This window comes from Neolamprologus brichardi, chromosome 17, assembly GCF_056152115.1.
Source record: "Neolamprologus brichardi isolate AB-2024 chromosome 17, ASM5615211v1, whole genome shotgun sequence".
Lineage (NCBI taxonomy): Eukaryota > Metazoa > Chordata > Actinopteri > Cichliformes > Cichlidae > Neolamprologus > Neolamprologus brichardi.
This window is the reverse complement of record NC_142120.1, coordinates 17,427,800-17,451,855: the sequence shown is the minus strand read 5'-3', so window position 1 is coordinate 17,451,855 and position 24,056 is coordinate 17,427,800. Positions and strand designations below refer to the sequence as shown.

The 24,056-nt window shown below is 43.4% G+C and overlaps 1 protein-coding gene across 1 annotated transcript in view; it reads right to left on the bottom strand.

Annotated features, from left to right (window-relative positions):
* Positions 1-24,056, bottom strand: part of ntn4 (netrin 4) — a 30,913-nt gene that overhangs the window by 5,660 nt on the left and 1,197 nt on the right. The window contains exons 2-5 of the mRNA XM_087830855.1: positions 22,644-23,197; positions 14,553-14,831; positions 6,266-6,392; positions 4,969-5,154 (exon numbers count right to left, since the gene is read on the bottom strand). Of these exons, the coding sequence (XP_087686981.1) occupies positions 4,969-5,154; positions 6,266-6,392; positions 14,553-14,831; positions 22,644-23,197 (1,146 nt within the window). The remainder of the gene's footprint in view (positions 1-4,968; positions 5,155-6,265; positions 6,393-14,552; positions 14,832-22,643; positions 23,198-24,056) is intronic.

The following is a 24,056-nucleotide window of genomic DNA, read 5'->3' as shown; positions in this document are numbered from 1 at the left end:
CAGTTCTTTTCAGTTAGCTGCTCCCATTAACTGATCCATGTTGGGAGGTAAGCTAATGCCAGTTAAGATTAGTCACAAGAAATCTATTTTGTCTAAATAGTTTTATAAAAAGGAACACATCATGCCATGATCTAAAGAAACACCTGACAAACAAAGTCACAGACATCTATCAGTCTGGAAAGGGTTACAAAGCCATTTCTAAAGGTTCAGGCCTCCAAGGAACCATGGTGAGAGCCATTATACACAAATACAAACAACATGAAACAGTGGTGAAACGTCCCAGGAGTGACCGGCCAACCAGAAGTACTCCAAAAGTACAGTCCAGGAAGTCATAAAAGACCCCAGAAAAACACTAAGGAACCACAGACTTCACATGTCTCAGTTAATGTCAGAGTTCCGAATCCTGAATCTGACTGAGATCCTGTGGTATGCTCTTAAAAAGGCAGCTCATGCTTGAAAACCTTCCAATGTGGCTGAATTACAACAATTCTGCAAAAGATGAGTGGGCAAAAATTTCTCCACGGCGCTGTAAAATACTCATTGCCAGTTACTGCAAATGCTTGTTTGCTGTTGTTGCTGCTAATAGGTGGACCAACCAGTTATTCGGTTTAGGGGGCAATCACTTTTTCGCACAGGGCCATGTAGGTTCCCCCTACCCTTAATAATAAACACCTTCATTTGAAAATGCATTTTGTGTTTACTTGTGTTATTTTTGTCTAATATTTAAATTTGTTTGATGATCTGAAACATTTAAGTGTGACTTGAATGCTAAAAAATAGAAATGAGGAAGTGGGCAAACACTTTTTCCACACCGCTGTAAATACAATAACAGGCGACGGGAGTTACATGACCCAAACTGTGCCTTTGACCCAAGAGAACGATGTCAACTGTCAAACCAAACAGTTTATCAGGCAACTCACCCACACAAAGATAAGACTGAACTCCATCAGAAGACCTAGCAATACAGTACCAATAAAATCATAAAGATATCACATTTATATCCTTTATAGATGTGGGCATGTAAAAAAGGCCATATCAGCACTCTTTCTTAGGAAGCATCCTGCACAGGTAAATAATTAATAGAGATCACAGTGCCACCTCAGCGCCATTTAAAACCAAGACGTGTGACGGTGTGTTTGGCAAGCGTGTGAATTTTCATATTTGTGTGAAAATTTATGACCACTTGAAGGATTCACAATGCAACAACTCCTGTAAGCAAATATGTGCGTCTAAGAAACCTGTCAGCTGCAAGAGCTCTGACAATGAAGACTTTATGAGCGTGTGCTGAGACATGATACGACACCTGCCCGAACAACCACGAGAAAACCCACTACAGACATAAATCCCCACACACAAACACACACTGTAACTCTCCCTCCTGATAAACTGCTTTGGTGTGTACCAGCTTGCGTGAAGCTTGACAAGAGTGTTTTCTTTCGCGGGCCCCTCAGAGGCTGGAATGAAAAAAATGTTCCTCACAACGGAGGGAAATTCCTCCATTGTCAGCGAGCTGCTGCAGTGGGATTACACAACCTGAACCTTCATTTTAGGGGTTCTCCAAGCATGTTGTTGCTCCTTTTTTTCTAATCAATCAGCCTTCATTAGTTATTATCCCAGAGGTGAGTTTTTGGGTGTAAAGCTCCGAACCTAATGACTGAAATCACACCTGCTGTAAAGAAGGCATGCATCTGTTTCTGTGACCTTATCAGAGATGCAGAGATGTGAGAAAATGTCAGAAAATCTGGAAGGACAATAAATGAGGTTGCATAAGTCCATACAGTATGCAATTCATCAACTACTCACTGTTCCTGAACTGCTAGACAGAACAGCAAGAGACTTGGAACAACATTTATGCTAATGTTGCCATATGAGGCTAGAAGAGTTGACAAGCTCAAAAGGTTATGGAACATCACAGGTGGCATGGTCTCCATATTTCAGAAACTGCTTGTCTACTGGAATTTCCCCAAACATCCATCTCTTGGGCAACAGTAACTCAAATAGCCACCTGCTACAAGCAAGGGATGCAGAAGAGCATCTCAGCCCTTAAAGCTGATGAGCTACATCAGCAGAAGACCACACCAGCTGCCAGTCCTGTAAGTTAAAAACAGGAAACTCAGGCTACAATCTGCATAGCCTTACTAAAACTGGACAATGGTCATGTAATGAAATATATGGTGATATAATGGTGTTTGTTTAAACACCGCCTGAGCATTGTCGCTGACCATGTCCATCTCTTTATGACCACAGTGTTCCCATCTTTTGATGGCTGCTTCCAGCAGGATAACACAGGACAATGAGTTCACTGTACTCATATGGCCTCCACAGTCACCAGATCGCAGTCCAATAGCGCTCATTTAGGATGTAGTGGAACAGGTGATTTGCATCATGGATGTCAACATGGACCAAAATCTCTAAGGAATGTTTTCAGTAACTTGTTGAATCTGTGCCACAAAGAGTTAAGGCAGTTCACAGGGCAAAAAGGGGTTCAACTTGGTAGCAGGAAGTTGTACGTAACAAACTGGCCAATCAGTGTCTATAAAAACCAGACAAAGCCACTGTGACATCGCCCACTGGTTAGTGAATTCATACACAAGTGAAGCTTTGAGATGGGTTTCCACCATTGCTATTTTAGTGTACTGAAACCAGACATGACAAGTGGATCTGAAACCCAGAACACTGCACACTCATACAGTAACAATTTATCAACCATAAGGTGATGGAGAAGCGCACCCTGTTTTATCCTCCTGTTTGTCTCCAATTAGGAATATGTGTTTAATAAATGACTATAAATCCTGATGAATTAATCATCTGGAGCCCTAGTTTAAAGTTAATTTTAACTGTGTTTACTAAGGTCACAGATTCAGGGAGCTGAAGGGTTGCTTTTGACTTTTCTTGCAACCAGAGGAGTCCCCCCCTGCTGGCTGCTAGTTTCATGGCAGGACTTTCTTCTAGAATAACGCTGTTACGTTAACTAACAGCGACTCTAACTACAAAGAAGTTATTTTTTAAACTTCATTGTTAATTTTCATTCTATTTTTTCTGCTCATGAACTTCTGTTTTGAAGTGTTGAGTTTGGCATTTTGCCTCAGCTATCTTAGTTTGGATAAGCGAGGTGTGGATCCTCCTGAACAACCTAGGACTCTGCACACTCATATAGTAATAACCCTTCTGTCACAAGGTTTCTCCAAATAATACTGTCGATTATCATTTATTTTACTCTAAATAGGATCATAATTTCCAAAACGCATAAGGCTGTGTAGTAAAAATGACTGGAAACTACTCAATTATATTATAAACTAAACTAATGTGTTAATGAGGTCATAAATCAGGGAAGAAATTGGATCATTTTGGATTTGTATGACCAAAATACTCCCCACCCCTCTGGTGGCCATTCACATACAGTTTTTCTTGTTTTTCAGATATGATTTATTCATGCCCAGACACAGATTTGCTGCTGAGTATTTTACAGGTTCTTATAAATGTCTGCTTGTATTTATCTTGAAATGAATCTCTTGAATTATATAATGCACGATGAAATCAAACCCTGAAAGACGGCAAATTGGGCTGATAGCCAACATGTTCTTCCCTCTGTGTTTTTGAACGGTCTGCTGCTACTTGATAGTCTTTAGGTTTTAGTGAGATTTGCTTGCGCACACACGCGCGCGCACACACACACACACACACACACACACACACACACACGCACACACACACACTTTCCTTGGCGTTCATTTCCAGCATACCTGTGGGAATGAGTTCACAAATCTGACAGATAATCAGAGGGAGACTGTAGCCACCGGTCTGTGTTTATGGATGACTATCTCATGTTTACTTAAGACTCACCTCATCACAACCCCCCCCCCCCCCCCCCCCCCCCCCCCACACACACACACACAGTGACGGAGAAAGGACCGTCACACATTCACAGCTAACAACCAAGCTCTGAGTCACATCTTAAAAATGGCAGAACAAACCGAGATGGACAAGCAGGAGTTTTATGATGAGCTTTGAGTCAAGACGCAAGTATGCCTCCATCTGATGATTAACTATGGAGTAACTGGATGGAGAATGGGGCATTTGCTGCCTCTGACACACACACACACACACACACACACACACACACACACACACACACACACACACACACACACACACTGAGTGAGGACTGAGTGTTATGCAGCATGTTCCGGCTTGTGATCTCCGTCCTCTGCATTCCTGAGAAAAATCAAAGGGCTGTGCCAGTGTGGTGCATTTGTCACCACTGGTCTAATGCTGTGACTCCATACTGAATGTCGTGTGCCAGTGAAATTCCTATTATCATTCCAAATAGATAGCAGTTTTATAAAATATACTGTAGAAAGTAAATGGACAGTCAAGAACACGGCTGAGCTTTTAGCTGCTCTTTCACATTTAAAAAATACTTCAGTAGAAGCAACTTGATTACTCGTTTCATCCAAGGTATGGATGAAACGTTAGATGGGCTACTGCAGCAGAAGATCACACCAGGTGCCGCTCCCATTAACTAAGGCTAAAATTCACACCCGCTCTGACAAGACTCCGTTTCTGCTACAAGATTCAGATTGAAGGGTCAGAATTTGCCATGATTTTCACGTTAATATGGACTTCTGACCTCTATGAAAGCTCCGAGAAATGTTTCCAGCACCTTGGTGGATCTGTGACATGAAGATCTAAGACAGCTCTGAAGGACAAAGGGTCCAACCTGGCACCAGCAAAGTGTTACCAATGAGGGTATATAGACTTACATCAAGGGTGTCTAACATAGATTAATTCATGGGGCACATACAGTTCATTTTGTGGGCTTGTTCATTTTAAATTTACATCTGAAACATTTGACGATCTCTCTGAGCAAACATATCAGTTACAAACACTAAACAAGTTGATGCCACCAACTGTGCTCCTAGAAGTCTGCCTCCCACTGTAGTTTAGTAAAATGTGTGTGCAGCTTACGTTTGCAGGAGTCGGGGGCGGCGTGTGGTCGGTTGGGATCTCTGTAAAAGCCTGGCTTGCATTTCTCACACTGTCGCCCTTCGGTGTTGTGCAGACAATCGCAGACGCCTCCGCTTCGCTGGCCAGACTCTCGCCACGCTATCCAATCAAAGCGGCAGTTCTGAGCGTGTCCGTTACACTTGCACTCTGGTGTGAGAAGAAGAAGATAGCCATCAAAAATGAAAATATCAGACTGGCAACTGGCTATATGTACAAATATTTCAGAGAGCATTTGGAGGCTGTTAGTTCTGATATTTTAGTAAAGTATGAAGATTTTAAATAACCTCCTGGATTTGTTCTAAAGGGCAAATATGGCCGATTATGAGTAAAGACTGCTTTTAAACCATGTATTCTCTTCCCAGATACCTCAAGATGTTAACCTGAACTCAATGGCCCTGTTCACCTTTCTGACCTGATTTGTAACTTCAGGTTTGAACACTGTGGACTCTTCCAGGGAAAACTGGTGTTCGCACTCGTGGCCATAGCCAGAGGCCAAGTTGGGTCCATTTGCTCAGTTGTGAGAACGTGCAGGGAGGGTTTGAAACATAACAGGGGTGTCGGGACTGATGCATGGCTGCTCAAGGAGACAACCTTGAAGAGCCAGTTTTATATCAAATAAGGTTTTTTTTTTATATGGGAAAAGAACTTTTTGATTATTTATTATCAGCTGCATTTAACTTTGCTTTCACACATCACCAACAGGGTAAAACCAGCCTGTCTCACGATGGTCTAAACCCAGCTCACGTTCCCTATCACTGGGTGAACAACCCAGCACTTCACAATGATAGTAAGAGCCGACACCAAAGGATCAAAACGTTTTTCTACGGTAGCTTTTCTGACATGCCCTGCCTTGAAGCACCATGAGGTCCTGCTTTCAGCATCTGTATTCATACTTCAAATCAAGATGAGGGGAGCTCTTGCTTTTATGCTCAGGTTTCTGTCCTCTCTGAGCTCATTTTAGGACACCTGCATTACACTTTGACAGGTGTAATGCCCCCCAACACCGAGATGGCGATTGTGGAAACACATCTCGAGGCTTTAAAACAGGAGTTCGCTAATGACACACAATACTTGTGGGTAACCTGCGGCAAGCCCAGCTGTAACTGACCAACAAGCACCAAAGGTAGCCAGGATTAGACTCAAATGTTTGCCATTTGTGCCATCTAGGTGCTTGGATCTAGATTTAAGATTTACAGGCTAAGTTTTAATACAAGAGTCCTGTGGTGGAAAAAGGTGTGAACAATTTTGTTTGACTCACTCCGACATTCATGCGGCGCTCCCGTCAGTCCATCGGCAGGCTGCCACGGTCTGTCGTTGTACAGAGGAGCGCAGCGCTCGCAGTGATCACCTGCAGTGTTGTGTCTGCACACACACTTCCCATGGACCTGAGAGAGAGAGCTCATTAGCAACAAGCAGCATGATAGACGGAGGTAAAGATGGACGAATAGCAGGAACAAAGAGGTCAGTGTGATGGAAAGGACAAGCTTCTTCACTCTCTCTTAACCACTTCCTTTTTTAATCGCTCCTATTCTCTTGGTCCAAAAATCAGTGAATGGAGATTTATTGTTTGGCTTCATTGCATAGAAACGGGAATGGGCCTCAGCTCTGAAAAGCCTGCGTGTGTTTATGAGTATGTGTGTACGAGTGCAAGTATGCAGCGCTGAGAGCACAATAACAATCTCCTTGTCATTCCTGTGAGCTGGAATGCCATGCATGCTGGATAATGATTGAATGGGGGGGCAAAGCATCTGAGGAAGCTCTTTATTTGTTTGTGTTACACCGTGCAACCGCAATGTAGGACACAATTACACAGCAACTGCAGGGGTACACTCGCAATAATCAACGTGCACACAGGCGTGCAAAATAATTGCAAACGCACACCGATTCTTTGCACTCATTTCCCACGGTGTCGTAATGCGTCATACCTTGTCCCCGGTTCAAAAATCCTATAGGAGCACGGCCACATGCAGCATGCCCTCTGCCTGAACTGACCCCAGATCAGCCCCGCAATGTCGAGGTGAACACGCACACACATGACTGGTTTCACACACCGGTTTTAATCACACTAATAGGAGGAGAAATTGCACGAATGAGAGGTCCGGGTAATCAGGAGACATGATTACAGCAAAGAGTAGTGATTAATATAAAGTATGCAAAGAAAGAAGGGGAAAGAGGGGAAGCGGAAAAGACCAGGAAAAAACTCTGGCTTAAGTCCAGATGGCTGGTATTTCAACCCACATGTTTACCATACGGCGATATGCCATAGTTAACACACACCCAATGATGCAAACTTACACAAAGACTATTACCGGTTCCCAAAAGTTCCCAAAGAAGTACAAATATTTTAGTATTTGCACGGCAGTTATAAGTAAATACCACAACTGTAGGTGTGCTTGATTTATCTCCGTAACAGCTCCACAAAAGCTTAGAGACAGATGAAAGCATTACAGGCTCATTAACTATTACCACTTTATAAAATGCCTTTTCTGAGTTCAGGTTTTACATAGCTGAGGTTTTCTCGTGTTAAATGTAACATAACAAAAAAAGGCCTATTACAGCTCTACCAGGGCCTGATGTGACACTGGACTGGTGGGCGTGTCTTGCACCTTAGGACTGTTGATTATACTCAAAACCTTAGGCTGCAGTCTCACAGGCCTAGAGACAGGAAGTCGTCATCTTCTCTCTCACCGGAGCCTTTTGGTAATGGAGCAGTGAGTCACCCAGGCAGTAAATGGTGAGTGTAGCTGCCAGCAACCGCTCGCCAACCGGTCAGGAATACACATTCTTCCCCAGGGACCGGAGGTCACCAGCTGGTCTCTGGCTTGTGTTAATGAGGCCTGAGGTAGAGCGCTTGGCAGCTGACTCCAATCAGCAATTAGCTGAGGAGCGCTGAGGCTCCAGGAAAGGACAGTGCCTTTGCAGGATTGTCACTGTGTGGTTTGTGATGGCATGCTGCTGCTCAGCATAGGCGACAGTGTTTTGATAGTTTAACCTTTAAACGTATTCTTTTGTTTAGCGATAGTAGCCGGTCTTTCTCCAAGTTTAATTAATGATAAAACCTTTGTTTGCTCTTCAGTTTCCCCCCTTCTTAACCCTAACCCTTACTTTACTTCTACAGAAACTGGAGGATGCTTGTAAGGCAAACAGGCAGTTATTTGGACTGTTATTTTTAAGCACCTATCTAAATAAATGATGTCACTGGGACATAGAGAATGCATAAAAATGCATAAATAAAAGGTTTAAAAGGCTTTTTTCTCCCTTCTTCTACTGCACATGTACAAAGTTACACAACATTTTGGCTTCATTTATAGCTTAATCCTGAGCCAGCATTGAGCAGTGTCTCTGGGTCCTCTCAGAAGAGGAAATTAAAAAAATATGAATGTTGAACTTTTAACCAAATAGTTATTATGTAATCTCACTGTTAATGCCATATATTTGTGCACATCTGTAATGCTGATGGACATTGGCACAAAAGAAACCGGATAAATGCTGCAATGAGTGACACCCCTCTTGTATAAGGCCCATTGGAGTTAGTGTGAAAGACAAACGAGGCAAAGATTTAAGTGAGAGAAATGAAAACAGTTGGATGGACTGGAGGATTGCTCATTAGTTAAAGTGAGTGTAACCCCTGTAGTACTATTTGTTTAAGTAGGGGCAAGCACATCTGACTTTGTATTGGTATTTATTTCTAATATTACTTAAACAAAAATGGCGAGTTTACATTATAAGCTATAACCGAGCAAAGTGATCGAACATCAGACTGAATTTAAGGACATATACAGTTGTCGTCTCCATCGGCTCTTACATCCTGCTTTCAGCTTCTCCTTCCTTGACGCGTCTTCTCTGTTTTCACTCTTTCCAGTTTGATAGTTGTCCCCTCGCTTACTCCCTCGTCGTCTCTCACATTTTCTCTGGCTAATTTTGAATCCTCCTGTTTTTCCTCACAGTTACCGTCAGTTACAGGTGTATCTGACAGCTCAGGTGAAAGCAGGATTCATACAGACGAGGGCTCGTTTAATTTAAATTATTCCACTGTGTATTATTGTTGTCGGGACATCATTCACTCCTTCACAGCCTCACTGGTTGCACTCGTCTCTGAGCTGCTCTCGGTAGGTAATTACTGAAATTAACTGTTATTAAATCACCTGGAGAACTTTGCACTCCTTTTTTTTCATGTTCCCATGGCTCACTAAAAGCCTGGCCATTATTTATTTTATTATTATTATTTTTTTCATTAACATTTAGGAATCACTGTACAGTACCATCAACTTCAACAATTTGTTACTACACGTACTTTTCTTTTTTGTTTTGTTTTTTTTAACAACAAAAATATCCATACAAAAGGGAAAAAACAAAAAACCCACAGAACAACAACAACAAAACATGTGGAAAGTGAGATTTTATTACCCTTAATATAACTAATATATCCTCCAGTCTTCTAGTAGTTAACAAAGTCAAAATCAAAATCTGGCATGCGTTTTACTTTGCACTCCTAGCAGTTTTTTTAACACCAAAACAGGGTTTTGTGCCAGCATAGATCTCATAGTATGATATCTTTGGCCACTTATTTTGTGTGCATAAAATAGCGTTAAAATGACAGAAAATTTCAACAACATAAGCTATATATTAGGGGTGCAACAATACTCGTATCGATATTGAACGTTCGATACAGTGCTTTTGGTTCGGTACGCATATGTATCGAACAATACAACATTTTTTTATTTATTTTATCAACTTTTCTTCTGACGATGCTGTCTGTGTTGAGCATTCAGTGGATCTGCGTTCGACTACTCCGCCTAGGCTGCACTGTCGAGTGCAGATCCACTGAGCGCAGCGCAAGCTAGCAAGACAGAAGCTAAGCTCGTTGCAACATGGCAACTGCCTCAACGCTACCCGAAACTGAACCTCCCCCACCCTCATTCAGATCTGGCGTTTGAAACTATCTTGGTTTTCATGTGAAGTATGACCCTGATGGTAAGTGCGTCATGGACAAAAGTAAAACAGTATGTCGGATGTGCCACGCAATGCTCAATTGGTGGGAACTACTGCGTTAGCGCAGTTAGCTTGTTAACGCGTTGACGCCGTCCAGCCCTACTCACGAGGCGATCCGCGGTAACTTGTTAACGGAGATTTGCGGCATTATGGCGTTAATGTCATTTTAACGAGATTAACGCTGACAGCACTAGTGGGAACACAACAAATATGACTGCACATTTACTCCGACATCATCCTAGTGCAAAGACAAGTGGAAGCAGACAAAAACAACAAGCACGCATGCTACAAACTTTACCCGGGTCATTTAGACAGCCGTTAGCACATGATTCTCCTTATGGGGACCTGATATGTTAAATATGCTGCTGAGAATATAGCCCAGAAGAAGCGTATAGTATAGCTTTTATTTTGGAAAGAGCCATTTCTCTGTAATAAACTCTCTTTTCCAAAGAAGAGTTATTTCTCGATCAGATAGATTTATTTTATTTTATTACTTTGTTGTTTCAGCAACATTAAATTTAAAAACTGTACATTTGAGTTAAAATATATATTTATAATTTTTATAACTGACCAATTAAAAATGCATGAACATTTATTTGTATCGAAAAAATATCGAACCGTGACACCAAAGTATCGAACCGAACCGTGAATTTTGTGTATCGTTGCACCCCTAATATATATATCTAAATATATTTTATAATCTTTCTTGTGAAAAAAAAAGGTGGTGGAATGTTGCTTCCGTGCGTTTGAGCAGCTCTGCTCCTGTGGGTCCATAAATAAACTGTCTTATCTGTTTTATCCATGTTTTTAACTTCAGTTCCTGTCACCTGCACTTCGTCTCTCTCGGGATACAGCTTTATCTTTTAAAAAAATTTCAAGTTATTAACTGAAAAGATGACTCAGATTAAAATTACTCTCCCACCCTCTCATGTTTCTGAAGTGGTTCCACACTTTTAGCTTGTTTATTTCGGTCTGACTCAGATGATGAGTTTGCAAACTTGTGTTTTGGTTCCTTTCACAAACAGAAAACTCAAAGTGAACCAAAATGCATCACTAAGAACCTGAGTGCATCAGTCTGGGTTGGATTATGATTTGAATCACGTTCCCAGCATAAATGAACTGTTCTGGAGATCATCTGCAGCCAAACTTAGAACTCCTTTTTAAAAGGTGCGGTTGTTTTTGTTCCCCACCAAAGTTCGCACTGTGTTCATGTTGGCAAAAAACAAACCCCATCAAGAGGCGGTGAAACCAGAGCTTGATTCAAATGGACTAAACAGGACGTGTGAAACAGGCCCTGCTCTTTATTTGATGACAGCTTTTTCTCATTCACTTGCATGCTTAATGGTCAGCAGCTACTCTGGAAGTGAAAACTCATCCCAGAGCTCAGGGTCACACTCAGAACAGAGCGATCCCTGACAGAACTGATTTCCCCCGACAGTTCAGTTGCAGGCACGGGATGCCATTAAATGTGCTTGTGTTAGCTTTGTGGCTAATCACGCTGAACTACAAAGCCCCCAGTGGGTGGACGCGAGGACAAAACCAACAAACAGAGCAACCCTTCAGTCTCTCAGTGACTATCAGAGCCACTTTCTCTGCTGATTACGCCAAACAGGCACACTTAGAGCAGACAAAACACTGCATGCCTGAGAAAACGTGCACACCTAACACACACACAGCAAACCATGTGTGATAAAAGTACACATTTGGATAGAGAAGTGAATACTGCATTGTTTGCTTAGCACACAGAATGGCAAATTTAGAAGTTTGCACATGTTTACAGTATGAAGAACCCCAAAAATGCATAACAACACACACACGCACTCCTGCACGCACACACAAAGCTTTCTCAGAGCGATCACTAATCTCTGCCCTCATCTCCTGTCCTGTGCAGCACTGCTTGTTTGGGTTTTGTCAGAAACAGCAGCTCTGGTTCGAAACGGAGACATAAAACAAACTGCTGATAGGCGGGACAAAAAGGCGTTTATATAACCTCCCCTGTTTGTTTACCGAACGTTCCCGCATGGCACACAGCGCAACCACGCTCCAATGACCTGAGGTAATTTTGTGAGGACCGTTAAGGCAGATTTACACTTCAAACTGTAACGCTCACGTGCAGCTAGAATAATACTTGCTGTAAAAAAAAGAAAAAAGAAATTAAGTAGTATTCTCCACCATTCTACATTCGAATGATTTATTGTAATTATCTTAGCATGCAGAGGAGGGTTTTTCTGCCCTGTCCTTTAAAGTCTGTTTCAGAGGATTTTTCATCCCACTGATGGAGGAAATCCTGATGAAAATACTCAGCGGAGCTACTTGGAATTTCTTGGCATGCAAACAGTCAGATTAAAAGATTGAAAGAGCTGTGGTCAATAAATCGTTTATCACCAGCTTCATGGCAAAAATGCTCGTATCAGCAATAAAAACACGCTCGAACGACCTCATTCATTTATCACGCAGAATACCGAACACGCTCGCTGTTTCATATCAGTTTATAAAAAATTAGCACTCTGGGTTTTTTCAGCTACATGTCTCAAGGGGATATAACTTTATCATTTCATGCTCCGCTTGACTGATTGATTAAAAGGATAATACGTGGACGCAGCAGTGCCCACTTCACTGGGGAGCAGCTGTTTCTTGGGGTCTTCTTTAACAGGATGGAAAGAGTGGAATGGGAGAGAACTTAAAGCGGAGCTGTGGATTTACCAGTCAATCTATGTTACTGCTATCACCTTTGACCACATGTTGTGGGTAGTGACAGAAAGAATTAGATTTTGGATAAAAGTTTTGGAAGTGAGGCTCATCTGAAGGCTTGGGCTCACCTTATCAGGTGGGGAGCTCAGTCATTCAGGAGGGAGTTTTTTGATCCACATAAAAAAAGCCAGCTGAGGTGGTTCCAGCATCTGGCTAGGATTGTCCAATTATAAGGACACAGTGGAGAGATTTTGCCTCCCAGGTGGTTTAGGAATGCCACCATGACCCCCCTGGAGAGCTGGAGGTGGTGGTTGGAGCCCACACCCGGATAAATAGATAGAAAAGGGATAGATGGAACCATGTAAAGTAAAGAATGGTTTAGTTTGTCAGATTTCCTTTAAAAAGTTTTATCCCTTTGCACCTTTGGACCTCTTCTAGCACTGCTAATATCTTTAGATCAGTCCCCAAACACCTGCATGTGCGCACCTGTGACGACTGTGGATCTCAAACTACTACAAAGAGGAAACCTTCTGTATCAGACTGGCCTAACTTTCACGTCACTGCCAATGAGAGCTTGGCTAGAATCCAGAGACCGAGTTTACAAAGATTACAGTCTAAACCCTAAAAAGTGAGCATCAGATCAGGGATGATGCTCGCTTTTTCTGATATTCTGGTTGTGCACTAACAGAAAAACAAAAAACAAAACAGGAAGTAGAGCTTGAGGTGGAAGCTCTACTTCCATTTTCAAAGATGAAGATTATTACGTGGATGAAGAAGACAATGAAGACGAATAAAATGAAGATGAAAATGAAGAAAAAGACAAAGAGTGTGAAGAAGACGAGGGTTGTGCCCTGCTAGGGTCAGATTGTTAAAGTAGAGTTCTACTTAAAGTCCTGAGACGTGTCAAGGAAGCCGTTTGCCAGAATGATGGCATCGTTTTCCAGCATGCTCATGAAAAATTCAGAAGGTTTCTGGGGTCAATCCAAGAATCTGCCCACCAGATTTGGCTTCCTACAAACTCATCTACTTCCTTTAAATGAAATTCAAGATGAGGGGTGGCGGTTTTGACGCACCACAAAGGGTTGCAAATACAGTGTAAGTGGTTTGTTGCAGTAAATTATCATTTGTTCTCTAATTTAATCATTTAAAGATCAAATGAACAAAATTTATCTCTTAAAATGATCCATTTAGTGAGAAGAAAATAAGTTTTTATTCGTGTACGGGCTACAGCTTTGATGTAGTACCACTGTTTATCTGTGTAAATGTCTCTGCTCACAGGCTGCAAAGGAAACTCTCACTTTCCTGTCAGGCATGGCTGATTGCAGCAGAGCAGGCGCTCGGCTTCAAAGTCGTCCGGCTGTGTTTGTTTGTGGAGATGGCCGTGATAGGAACTTGGCTTTGAAATGCTTAAGGTTGATCTCCAGCAAAAACATTGTCACTTCACACCTTCATCGACACACTCGCTCGCATCAACACCACCATTAAACCGCCGGTTGAACCGACATCTCCATCTCTTGCGTTTGTAATCACGCAGAGAGCGGCAGCCGGAGTCAGGAGCAGAGGAAGCAGGAGGGAATGAACGTGACCCCTCCTTTAGTCTGTTTTCTTAACACTACTGCCAACATGAAGGGAAACAAAGCTTGATTTCTCGAGAGCGAGTGAAAAACGAGTGCATGGCGTGTGACTACGTGGTCAGAAGAATCAAAACAAGTGAGACTAGCAACAGAAAAAAGATGTACGTGTGTGGAAAAAAAGAGAAGATGAATAGTGGTGTGATTAGCACTGGAATTGATAAAGGATTTAAAAACAACCAAAAACAGGCAGTAACCGGAGTTCGAGAACATTAACTTCTCTCCTCTTACCACGTGGTTGGTCCGGTCTCTGATGGGCTGGTATCCCGGCATGGGGACACACTGATCGGCGTGGCCGTTACAGAAGCAGCTCCCCTTCACTATCAGGTCGTAGATGGCGAAGTGTCGGGTGGGGAGGGGTTCGTGTGCGGAGGTGAGGTCTTTGGCCTGGCAGGGACACTTCTGATGCTTCAGCAGTCTGATCCGGATGTTGGTCACCTTCAGCTGCTGCTGGCCCTTCAGCCCGTAAGGATCCAGGGACTCCCACTTCGGAAGGGTTCGGTAGATCACCTGACATTTAGAAAGAGACAATCAAGGAAACAAAAAGAAAACAAAAATTAAATGAGCAAAAACACCAAAAAATGGAAATTCCTCTATTTACCCAGCTCACTGTGATCTAATGGAACTAAAAAGTCATTTTGTAAGACACACATCATTTAAATTACAGCAATGATTGACACGGGTTTACTTTTTTCATGCTACATCTAACTGGAGGAATGTGCTACTCATTGCCTGGGACGTCTTTCATGGAAAATGTCTTACAACTTATTTTACAGCTTCAAAGGTATACTCTTCCTATTTTATTAACCACTACAAACACATTAGAACAGATTTTAAAATACATTTTTACAGGCGTTTGTAGATTTTCAGGGTTTGATTGATTGCCAGCTGCAACTTTGTCTCCTTCCTTAAAGTCATGCATGCTGCGGGTCTCATTAGGTGTACATACAGGAGATGAATGTCAGTGATGACAGCCCCAAAGCATAATGCCACCACCATGCTTTACAGTTGCTATAGTGTTCTTGGTTTGAAAGCCTCGCCTTTACTCCTCCAAACATACTTGCAACTTGCTAAGGGGCATTTAAAAAAAAATACTCGTGAGGGAGTATGTTTATGTGTATTATTTGTGCACCTAATTGTTGTTTTCAGTTCAAAGACATCACTCAAAGCTCATAATTCCCATGAAAATGTATGCCCATGACGAGTGTATATAAATGTGGTTTTCAAGCCTCTTTGGTTCTTCAGGTGTATTTAGTTACAGAAGTGGATAAATTGATATCACTTATGTCACCACATCTGTTGCATTAAAGGGGTTTGTTTTGGTTTCATTCATGTACCAAACTTTGACCTTACACCTGGCCATTATTGGTCATGTCCTCACTTGGTAATGTGGGTTCTGTGCACTGCACCCCCCCTTTTACACTCTCTCGTCCATGGACATCCTTCAAATTGAAGATCCCTTTATGGGCTGCCATCTCCATGGCTACTGCTGCCACTGGCAACCATCGCCGCTGCTGTCGTCGAGGTGAAAAAGTTGCTGTTGGCCCCGACTCTCACTATGAAAGCAGCGTGTGAGTTTGCAGTGTGCCGAGCTGTCACTGATATCATTGTGTGAGTGGTGTGTGTTTGTGTGCAGCTGAGTGTTTTTCTTTGGTTCAAGAAAAACAACCCTGCTGCTTGCTGATTGGCTGGATGACTGGCGGAGAGTTTGATGGGAGGAGCACTATTAATTTCCCTGTTGTTGGAAAAGGTCACGAGGTCACAGCATTGTGGTCCGCAATTAAGAGAACACGACAAATAGGATGAGGGGCGCTGGTCCGCGGGAGAGCACGGAGAGCAGGGTCAGACAAAGGCGGGGATGGAGATGCAGCTCCACATAACTCAGAGCTGGACAAAAGCCTGCGACACCCTAGCGACACCACGGCAACACCAGCACACACACGCACCCACATCGACATGCACATAAACATATGCTGACAACACAAATCAGCGTCGCCTGGAGCTTTTACTACTGCTGCCCTGGAAAACAAATATTCACATTTATAGATATGCTGATGACACCCATGTTTATCTTAATCCATGATACACACAGAGATGAAGCCACAGTCTCCTCAGGTTTGTGTTGAAGATACATCCTAACAAGACAAAAAGGTTTGTGTTCAAGAACCCTTTCATATCATCCTTTATTGAATGGAATACCACGTGCCACTAGGCGACTCAAATTTGCAACCTCAAGCTCTGAACACAGCTCTGACATCTTATTACTGTTAAGTTAGCTGTTAAATTTGTTTCAGGCCCCAGTCATGCAGGCCTAGAGACTGGTTGGTTACCCTTTGGCAAGACCCGGTTGACAGAAAAAACAAAATTGTGTTGCTCAACCGGCTTGTGGGTGTTTACTTCCAGGTTTTGGTTACTAGTTGAATTAGGGAAGCGGCTTACTTACGGTAATGTTTTTGACTTGGGTTAATTGCTCACCTGTCAACTGTCATTTGGGTTTATACTTTGCTTTATCTTTTTTGGCTTACTTACACAGCACAGGGCCACCCATCCACATACTACATGAATGACCTATGAACATAATCAACCTTTTGTTTTTTAATAAATTTGCTTTGCATATATGAGCTGATACACGTTTTGTTCATTTGAGCTCTACATAAGTACAGCTGGCAGAAATATGAGTTTTCAAATAGTCAAAAAGACCAGAAGATATCATTAAACCATGCATGTCTCACAAGATTCCTGTATCCAATATGACAGATTTTGAGGATAAGAAATATATTATTGAACTTGCATTCGCAGCAATGTGCCTGCACTGGCTGTTTTGGTCAGGGGGGGCAAACTGATGCGTAAATAACTTGGTTAGTCTGCATTAGTCTGCATGTAGACTGAGAGTCTTTGCACTTTGCAGGATATCAACTGTTAATACACTTATGGAAGCTGAAAGCCATGCTGAAACCTCATACCGCACTTGGGAAAGTTTTCCACCTGCCATTAAGCTATGTAACAAATTTCCGGCTCTGTGAGGCGGCAGGATCACTGAAAACCTTTCTTCCTGTTTCAGCCTGCAAAATAAAGTAAGCCTGCCTTTAACAGGCCTAATTCCATCAAAGCACTGTGGACTGTAATCTGGTAAACAGGCACAATGGGCATTGATGGAAGGAAAAAGACGGAGTAGGGGGGATGGGTGTCTAGCCAACAGTACCAACATCCATCAGAGCAACGGCACTTCCTTCCCAGCAGACAGAGGAGAGGGAGAGCCGACTGTAAGTGTTTATCTGAAAGGGCACGGATGAGTGTGTGTGCGCGCGCGCGTCGGCTGGTCTGCGTCCCTCTCTCTTCCCTAAGGAGGTCAGTCTGGACAACAAACACTCACATTCTTCCAGCCCAGCTGACCTCATAAATAAGACAAGCAGCCCTGAATACACACTCTCTCTCTCTCTCTCTCTCTCTCTCTCTCACTCACACACACACACACACACACACACACACACACACACACACACACACACACACACACACACACACACACCTTTTCCACACATTACAGGTGAACACGAACAGCTTTCAACACATGAGATGACATGCTTTCATGTTTGCGGGTGAAAGAAGAGAAGAAGAGAGCTGAGCATACCTGCTGCCTGTAATCGCTCCCAGCTATGACCCCTCCTCCCCAAAATTCACCACAGCTCTCACTTATCTCATCACACAGCCTCAGACACTCACATGCAAGCAAAAGAAACACACCACAATCACACACATGCATACAATCAAACATCACTCGGCTGATGCGTCTGCTATTCATCTTGCTTTATGTTTTAGCGCGATGGCATTTTTACATTGACTTTTCTGTTTCTGAAGGAGGGTCGGTACTCTGTGAAGCCAAAAAAGTTTCATTCTGCAGAAATAATCTAAAACGGCAGTGGAATATTAATTTCTTTTGTCAATTTAAGTGCATTAAGTGCAACCAGAGTCCAATATGACATCTAAAAAGCTCCATAAAAGACAAGCGATGGCATGTCTGTTCAGCGGTCACTGATGGTGAGTTTATGTAAAGTTGATTAAAAAGTCATTCAAGTTATTCATTTCTTTGTAATAACAGCCATAATATGCAGCTGGACCCTCCTGAAAACAATAAGTAAACGTTCCAGTAAATGTTACAAAGCTCAAATTAAATAAAGGTGTTATTGAAGCCTTGGGAATTTACGTATAATCAGCGACGTGGTGTGGGCAAACCTTGGGGGTTCGGTCTATTCCAAAAAGTTCCCTGTGCCCCTCAGAGAGGCTGAGATGGTTTGGACATGTGCAGAGGAGGCATAATGGATCTACTGGACAAAGGAGGCAAAGCGGTTGACCTCAGAGGACATTCATGGACGTAGTAAAGGAGGACATGGAGAGGGTTGGTGTGACAGAGGAGGATGTGAGGGACAGGGTGAGAGATAGATGATCCACTGTGGTGACCCCTAAAGAAGAAGGAGGTCAGGAATAAGTCACATCTTAGTGCATCCGCAGTGAAAGAGGACAAAACGATTCCCACACAAGCAAAGTGGCTGATGTTTTTCAAGCATACGTGAAAGTAGGACTTTTTAAAGAACCCTTCGTTATTAAAAAAGTAAAAGCAGAGTTCGTCACCTTTTTCAAATCAAAACTGGAAAAGAAATCCAAATCTGAAACTCTGCACTCATAGTTAGTTAGTATTTATGAGACAACAAGTGAGATTAGCATGGACTAAAGCTCTATATTCGTGCAGTACATACATAAATAAGGCTTGTTGTCATGTCGTGACCTTGACTGTCAGTAGAGATGATGTAGAAGCAAAAACCAAAAGGTGCACAGACGGTGTGAGCAGCTGAGCAGCAGCAGCTGGTCCGTCAGTGCACTACTTAACCTCTTTTAACCCCAGGGTCATCAGTGGAGAGGTTAAAGGGCAAACAGGTCATGCTCCTAGCACAGGTGGCTCACCCAAACAAGCCGGGGAGAAGCAGGAGACGGAAAACAAGCTGCTATTTTCACACCTTCACGCACAAAAGGACACGGAGAGGGGAAAGTAGACCTGAGCGCCTCACGGAAACACCTCAGAGTAGCAGGGAAGAGTCCACATTTCATATGAAAGCGCCACAGGGGAGCCCGGCACACCATCGGGTTTGGCATGTGCCTCAGCACACATCTGCAGAGCAGCTCCCGACACACACTGCTTCAATTAAACATCAATGGAGTGCAGGAAGCCCTCTCGTGCTACAGTCAAAGTACGCCTATTAAACACTCAATCATGCACTCGGGGAGCTTCCCCCACCTGGCTTTCCCTCTGCTCGGCGTGCTGTCTGTGCTGTGTGACTCTTGAATGTTGCGTGACTTACTGCAGAAAGATCTGATTTTGCTCCAACAGGAGGGGTTAAATGATGGAGAGGCTGCCCTTCAGGATTGGCTGTTAAGTAGCTCGCTTTACCTGTCACCCGTGACATCATTAGCACTTCATTCATGGAGGAAGAAAAAAGCTGCACGACGAGCAGGAAAGTCTGTCAGGCCTGCATCCGCGCTCCTTCCCACCTGCGCTAACCTGCTATCCGAGCAAGCTGGCGGTGTTTGGACTCTGAGGAAAGGTGGGAATTCGAGACCTGATACAAATCTGATCATAATAATAATAATGGATTGGATTTATATAGTGCTTTTCAAGGCACCCAAAGCGCTTTACAATGCCACTATTCATTCACACACTGGTGGAAGCAAGCTACAATTGTAGCCACAGCTGCCCTGGGGCAGACTGACAGAAGTGAGGCTGCCATATCACGCCATCAGCCCCTCTGGCCAACACCAGTAGGCGGTAGGGTAAAGTGTCTTGCCCAAGGACACAAGGACCAGGACAGAGAGCCCGGGGATTGAACCGGTGACCTTCCGGTTACAGATACGCTTCCCAACCTCCTGAGCCACAGTCACCCTGTGTCTTGCCCAAAACTGCTTCCAGTTGTCATCAAAACTGCTTCCAGAAAGAAAGCAGGCCAGTCGAAGAACAGTAACAGTGCAGCCTTTAAACTTCAAACTGTTGCTGTTATCTACCTGTACCGTGCAGAATTTTACTTTTTTCTGCTTCAGGCTGTGCTTTTATGAGGTTTCCCTGATTGATTATTTTCCTCTTGAGGCTGTAATTATTATGATTTCAGAAGGAAAGGATCTACTCTCTAGGTCACCTTTGTACCTGCTGTGTATAAATTGGAGAGACCACCAGGTTGCTTATTTGTCAGGAACAACCAACAAAGAAAACTTTGGGTTTAAAAATGTGTTGGATTGTGTGTTTTAAGAACCAGACAAGACCACCAACAAGCCATAAAACCAAGGTCTCAGAGTTACATTTTGACATCTAAGTCTCTGTGAAAGTCGTGATGAGGACTTTAACAGAAAACTCCACATAAACCAGTTGGTTCCCCTGTTGCAAGGAGACGTGTTGCCTTGGTGTTGACTCTGATTTACTGCAACTTGTTCTCAATCTGTCTGTGTTTAGAAATTTGTCTTATTTGCACGCTTTTGCCAGTCTGTGTGAGAGCTACCGTTTGGAGATGGGTTGCCTCCCACCAGAAGGAGTGTACAGTCTCAACCACCAAGTGACCGAGTAGTCAGTGCAACTACTTGTAACTGATCTCCCACAGCAAAAACCACCCACAAGGTTTTACTAGTCACAAGGAGGTTGCAATCCTGTTTTCATTCTTGTTTGTAGGCTTGTTAGGGCGATCGTGGCTCAAGAGTTGGGAGTTCGCCTTGTAATCGGAAGGTTGCCCGGTCAAGCGCCGGCTTGGACAGTCTCAGTCGTTGTGTCCTTGGGCAAGACACTTCACCCATTGCCTACTGGTGGTGGTCAGAGGGCCTGGTGGCGCCAGTGTCCGGCAGCCTCGCCTCTGTCAGTGCGCCCCAGGGTGGCTGTGGCTACAGTGTAGCTTGCCATCACCAGTGTGTGAATGGGTGGATGACTGGTTGTGTAAAGCGCTTTGGGGTCCTTAGGGACTAGAAAAGTGCTATACAAATACAGGCCATTTACCATTTGTAAACTGACTGCGGCAGGTGTTAAAATGGAAACACAAATGCTAAAACGTGTTGCCAAATATAATAATTTTCTCTTTTATATCCAATAAAATGTGGCGTGTAGCGGCTTTCATCTGGTGCACAATGTCCAGAAAAAGCAAAAACAAAATTTAATTCCAGTGAGTCCCATCTGTGCTGCTGCAATCTGAAACATTAAATTTTATCCATCACAGAGACTGTAAATCCCTCTGAGATCTGCTATGAAAATAAACCTCACACAACCTTTATTTTGACATATACTCCCAAACTGGACCCCAACCAGGTTAATCCTTTAACCACTTTAAAGGATTCTGCAGTCTGCTAGAAATGTAGCCCTGTTAATGCGATACAGGTGCAGTTTATGTTTTTCCAAAGATTTATTTACTAGAAGGCTGTGAGCAGTAGACCCAGGCTGATAAAACTAAGAAGACATGGTCAGAGAGTCATTTCAGGACTCGGTGACTGAATTAAGAAAAGCAGCTGCATGTGAAAGGCACAAAGGAACCTTGGGTGCTGGTATCGATGTTACTTTGACACATCCCATCCACCTAAACACTGCAGCTCCAATTGTAAGACACTTCCCACCAGAAGTGAGCACATAACACAAGAAAGAGCCCAGGCCTCCAAAATCCTCAGATCCCAATTCAATCAAGCATCTGCAGTATGCACCAGAACGAGCCCAATCAACAGCCCTGCCCCCAACGGGACTCCACTGCCAGCGCCTCAGTGCCAGACCCACAGGAAACCCCCAAAGGTCCATGCCCTGACGTTTCAGAGCCATTTTGGCAGCACCTAAGGGGATTTTTTTTCTATAAAAGCTCCAGTGTTAAGAGGAGATAAAAAAAAAAAAAACCCTGTCTTTGAATACTGTGTAAGAGATATGTTTGGCTTCTCTTCTTTCCATTGCCTTTATATGCTGGGATCCTGGACCTGGAGCATAGTCAGATGACACATTCTGGGGACAGGAACCAGTATTTTGGGGGTTTCTGGGACAGATCCAGGCCAAAATGTCCCATTTCATGCATTTGTTTAGAAAGCTAAACTGCAGTCAGATGACAGCTGATGGTTCGGAGATTCCCATTTGTCTCTAAACTGCTTTACTGATCCCTACAGATTCTGCATGCTCATATTCAGAGATTATATGCAAATTAACCCTGCTCGTCTCCATGCTTTGTGGGAATATGGAGCTAGAGTTGATTTGAAATATAATTCTTTATTCATGTTCAGTGTGACTGATGTCATAAAACCCCCTAAAGACTTGGAGCATCGCCTCACCTCTCCGCGGTTGCAGGGGTAGGCGCCTGAGTACTTGGACGTGCAGGTGGCGCCATCCTGGCCAATGCCTGCCTTTCCCTCTTCCAGCCTGAAGGCGGCGCTGCAGTTGGTGGCGTAGTACTGCATCATCCTCCAAGTTCTCCCGAAGTCCTGCGAGCGCTCCAGAGTCATGGCGGCAGGCCTAGGTGAGCGAAACACCAGGATGAGATGCGTGAAGTAGAACTCCGTCTCCAGGTCCAGCTGCACAGTCTCCGACTCCACATCTCCAGCCGACTGCCACCAGGTGTTCGGGTGACGGAAGGAGGAGTCGGACATGGCCCCGGCCAGATGGGACAGGTGGGGCAGGCCGGCGTTGCATTTGGTGCACTTGGCGGGGCTGCAGGCCAGGTTGGCGTCGGGGTCGGAGTAGAAGCAGTGGAGCTCGCTGCCGTTGTTGCCGCAGACGGTCTGCGTCAGCACCCTGCGACCCAAGGCGAGGTTCCCCATGCGGGGGTTGCAGGCGCGGTTCTCACAACGGGGGGCCACGCCCCCATTAAACACCACCTCAGACAGACCTGCAGGACAGAGAGAAGAAACTTTACTATGGACTCACATGACACCATCCTCAGTCACTTTAAAGGGTTACTCCACCCAAAAAAACTAACCCCAAAACAAAAGACCTTTACCAACACCTGGCCATGTAGGTGGGATTATTTGACTAAAATATTAAAAATAATGGTTCTCACACCTTCATTAAAAGTAAAATTTCTCTCCCGAGTCCAGTTTACTCTGCAGAAAAACAATATCAGCAGTTTCTTTGGGACTATTGGCAAAAGTAAAATGAGTTAAAGAGAAGGGGAAATACTTTAAAGACCAGATTAAATCCAACCGAAATTATCTGCTTGGGTAGATATCACCCAATAAAGAGATATCAGTCCATCTACAAAATTGGCCCTATTAGTGAAAAAAAAAACAAAACAAAAAAACAAAACAGAGCCTTGGATCATCTTGAAAGAAAATTAATATTTTTCTCAATTTTTCCAGTAAAACTAAACATTTTCCTATTATACTTAGATTTAAATATTCTGTTTGTCAAAAAGACACAATCTCTCTTTGTGGCAGTTTTTGTCCATTTGTGGTCTTTTTTCTCACCACATTCTGGATGATTCGCAGCTCTTTCAGTGGTATATTTAACATCTTTGAGCCTCTTATGTCTGTATTTCTACCTGTTTTGCATCTCTTCCCGGTTTTATTGGGTTACTTTCACTTTTCCTGGACTCTCATTCGAACAGAAACCAAATAAAAACATAAAGTGTGAAACTAAAGCTGGGCTAAAGTTTTGTTTTCGGTGTCAGTGGACCAAAAATCAAACCAGCCAGAGAACAGCGAACAGACACACCTCATTCAGATATAGTCGAGTCTGAGAGTGAGTGG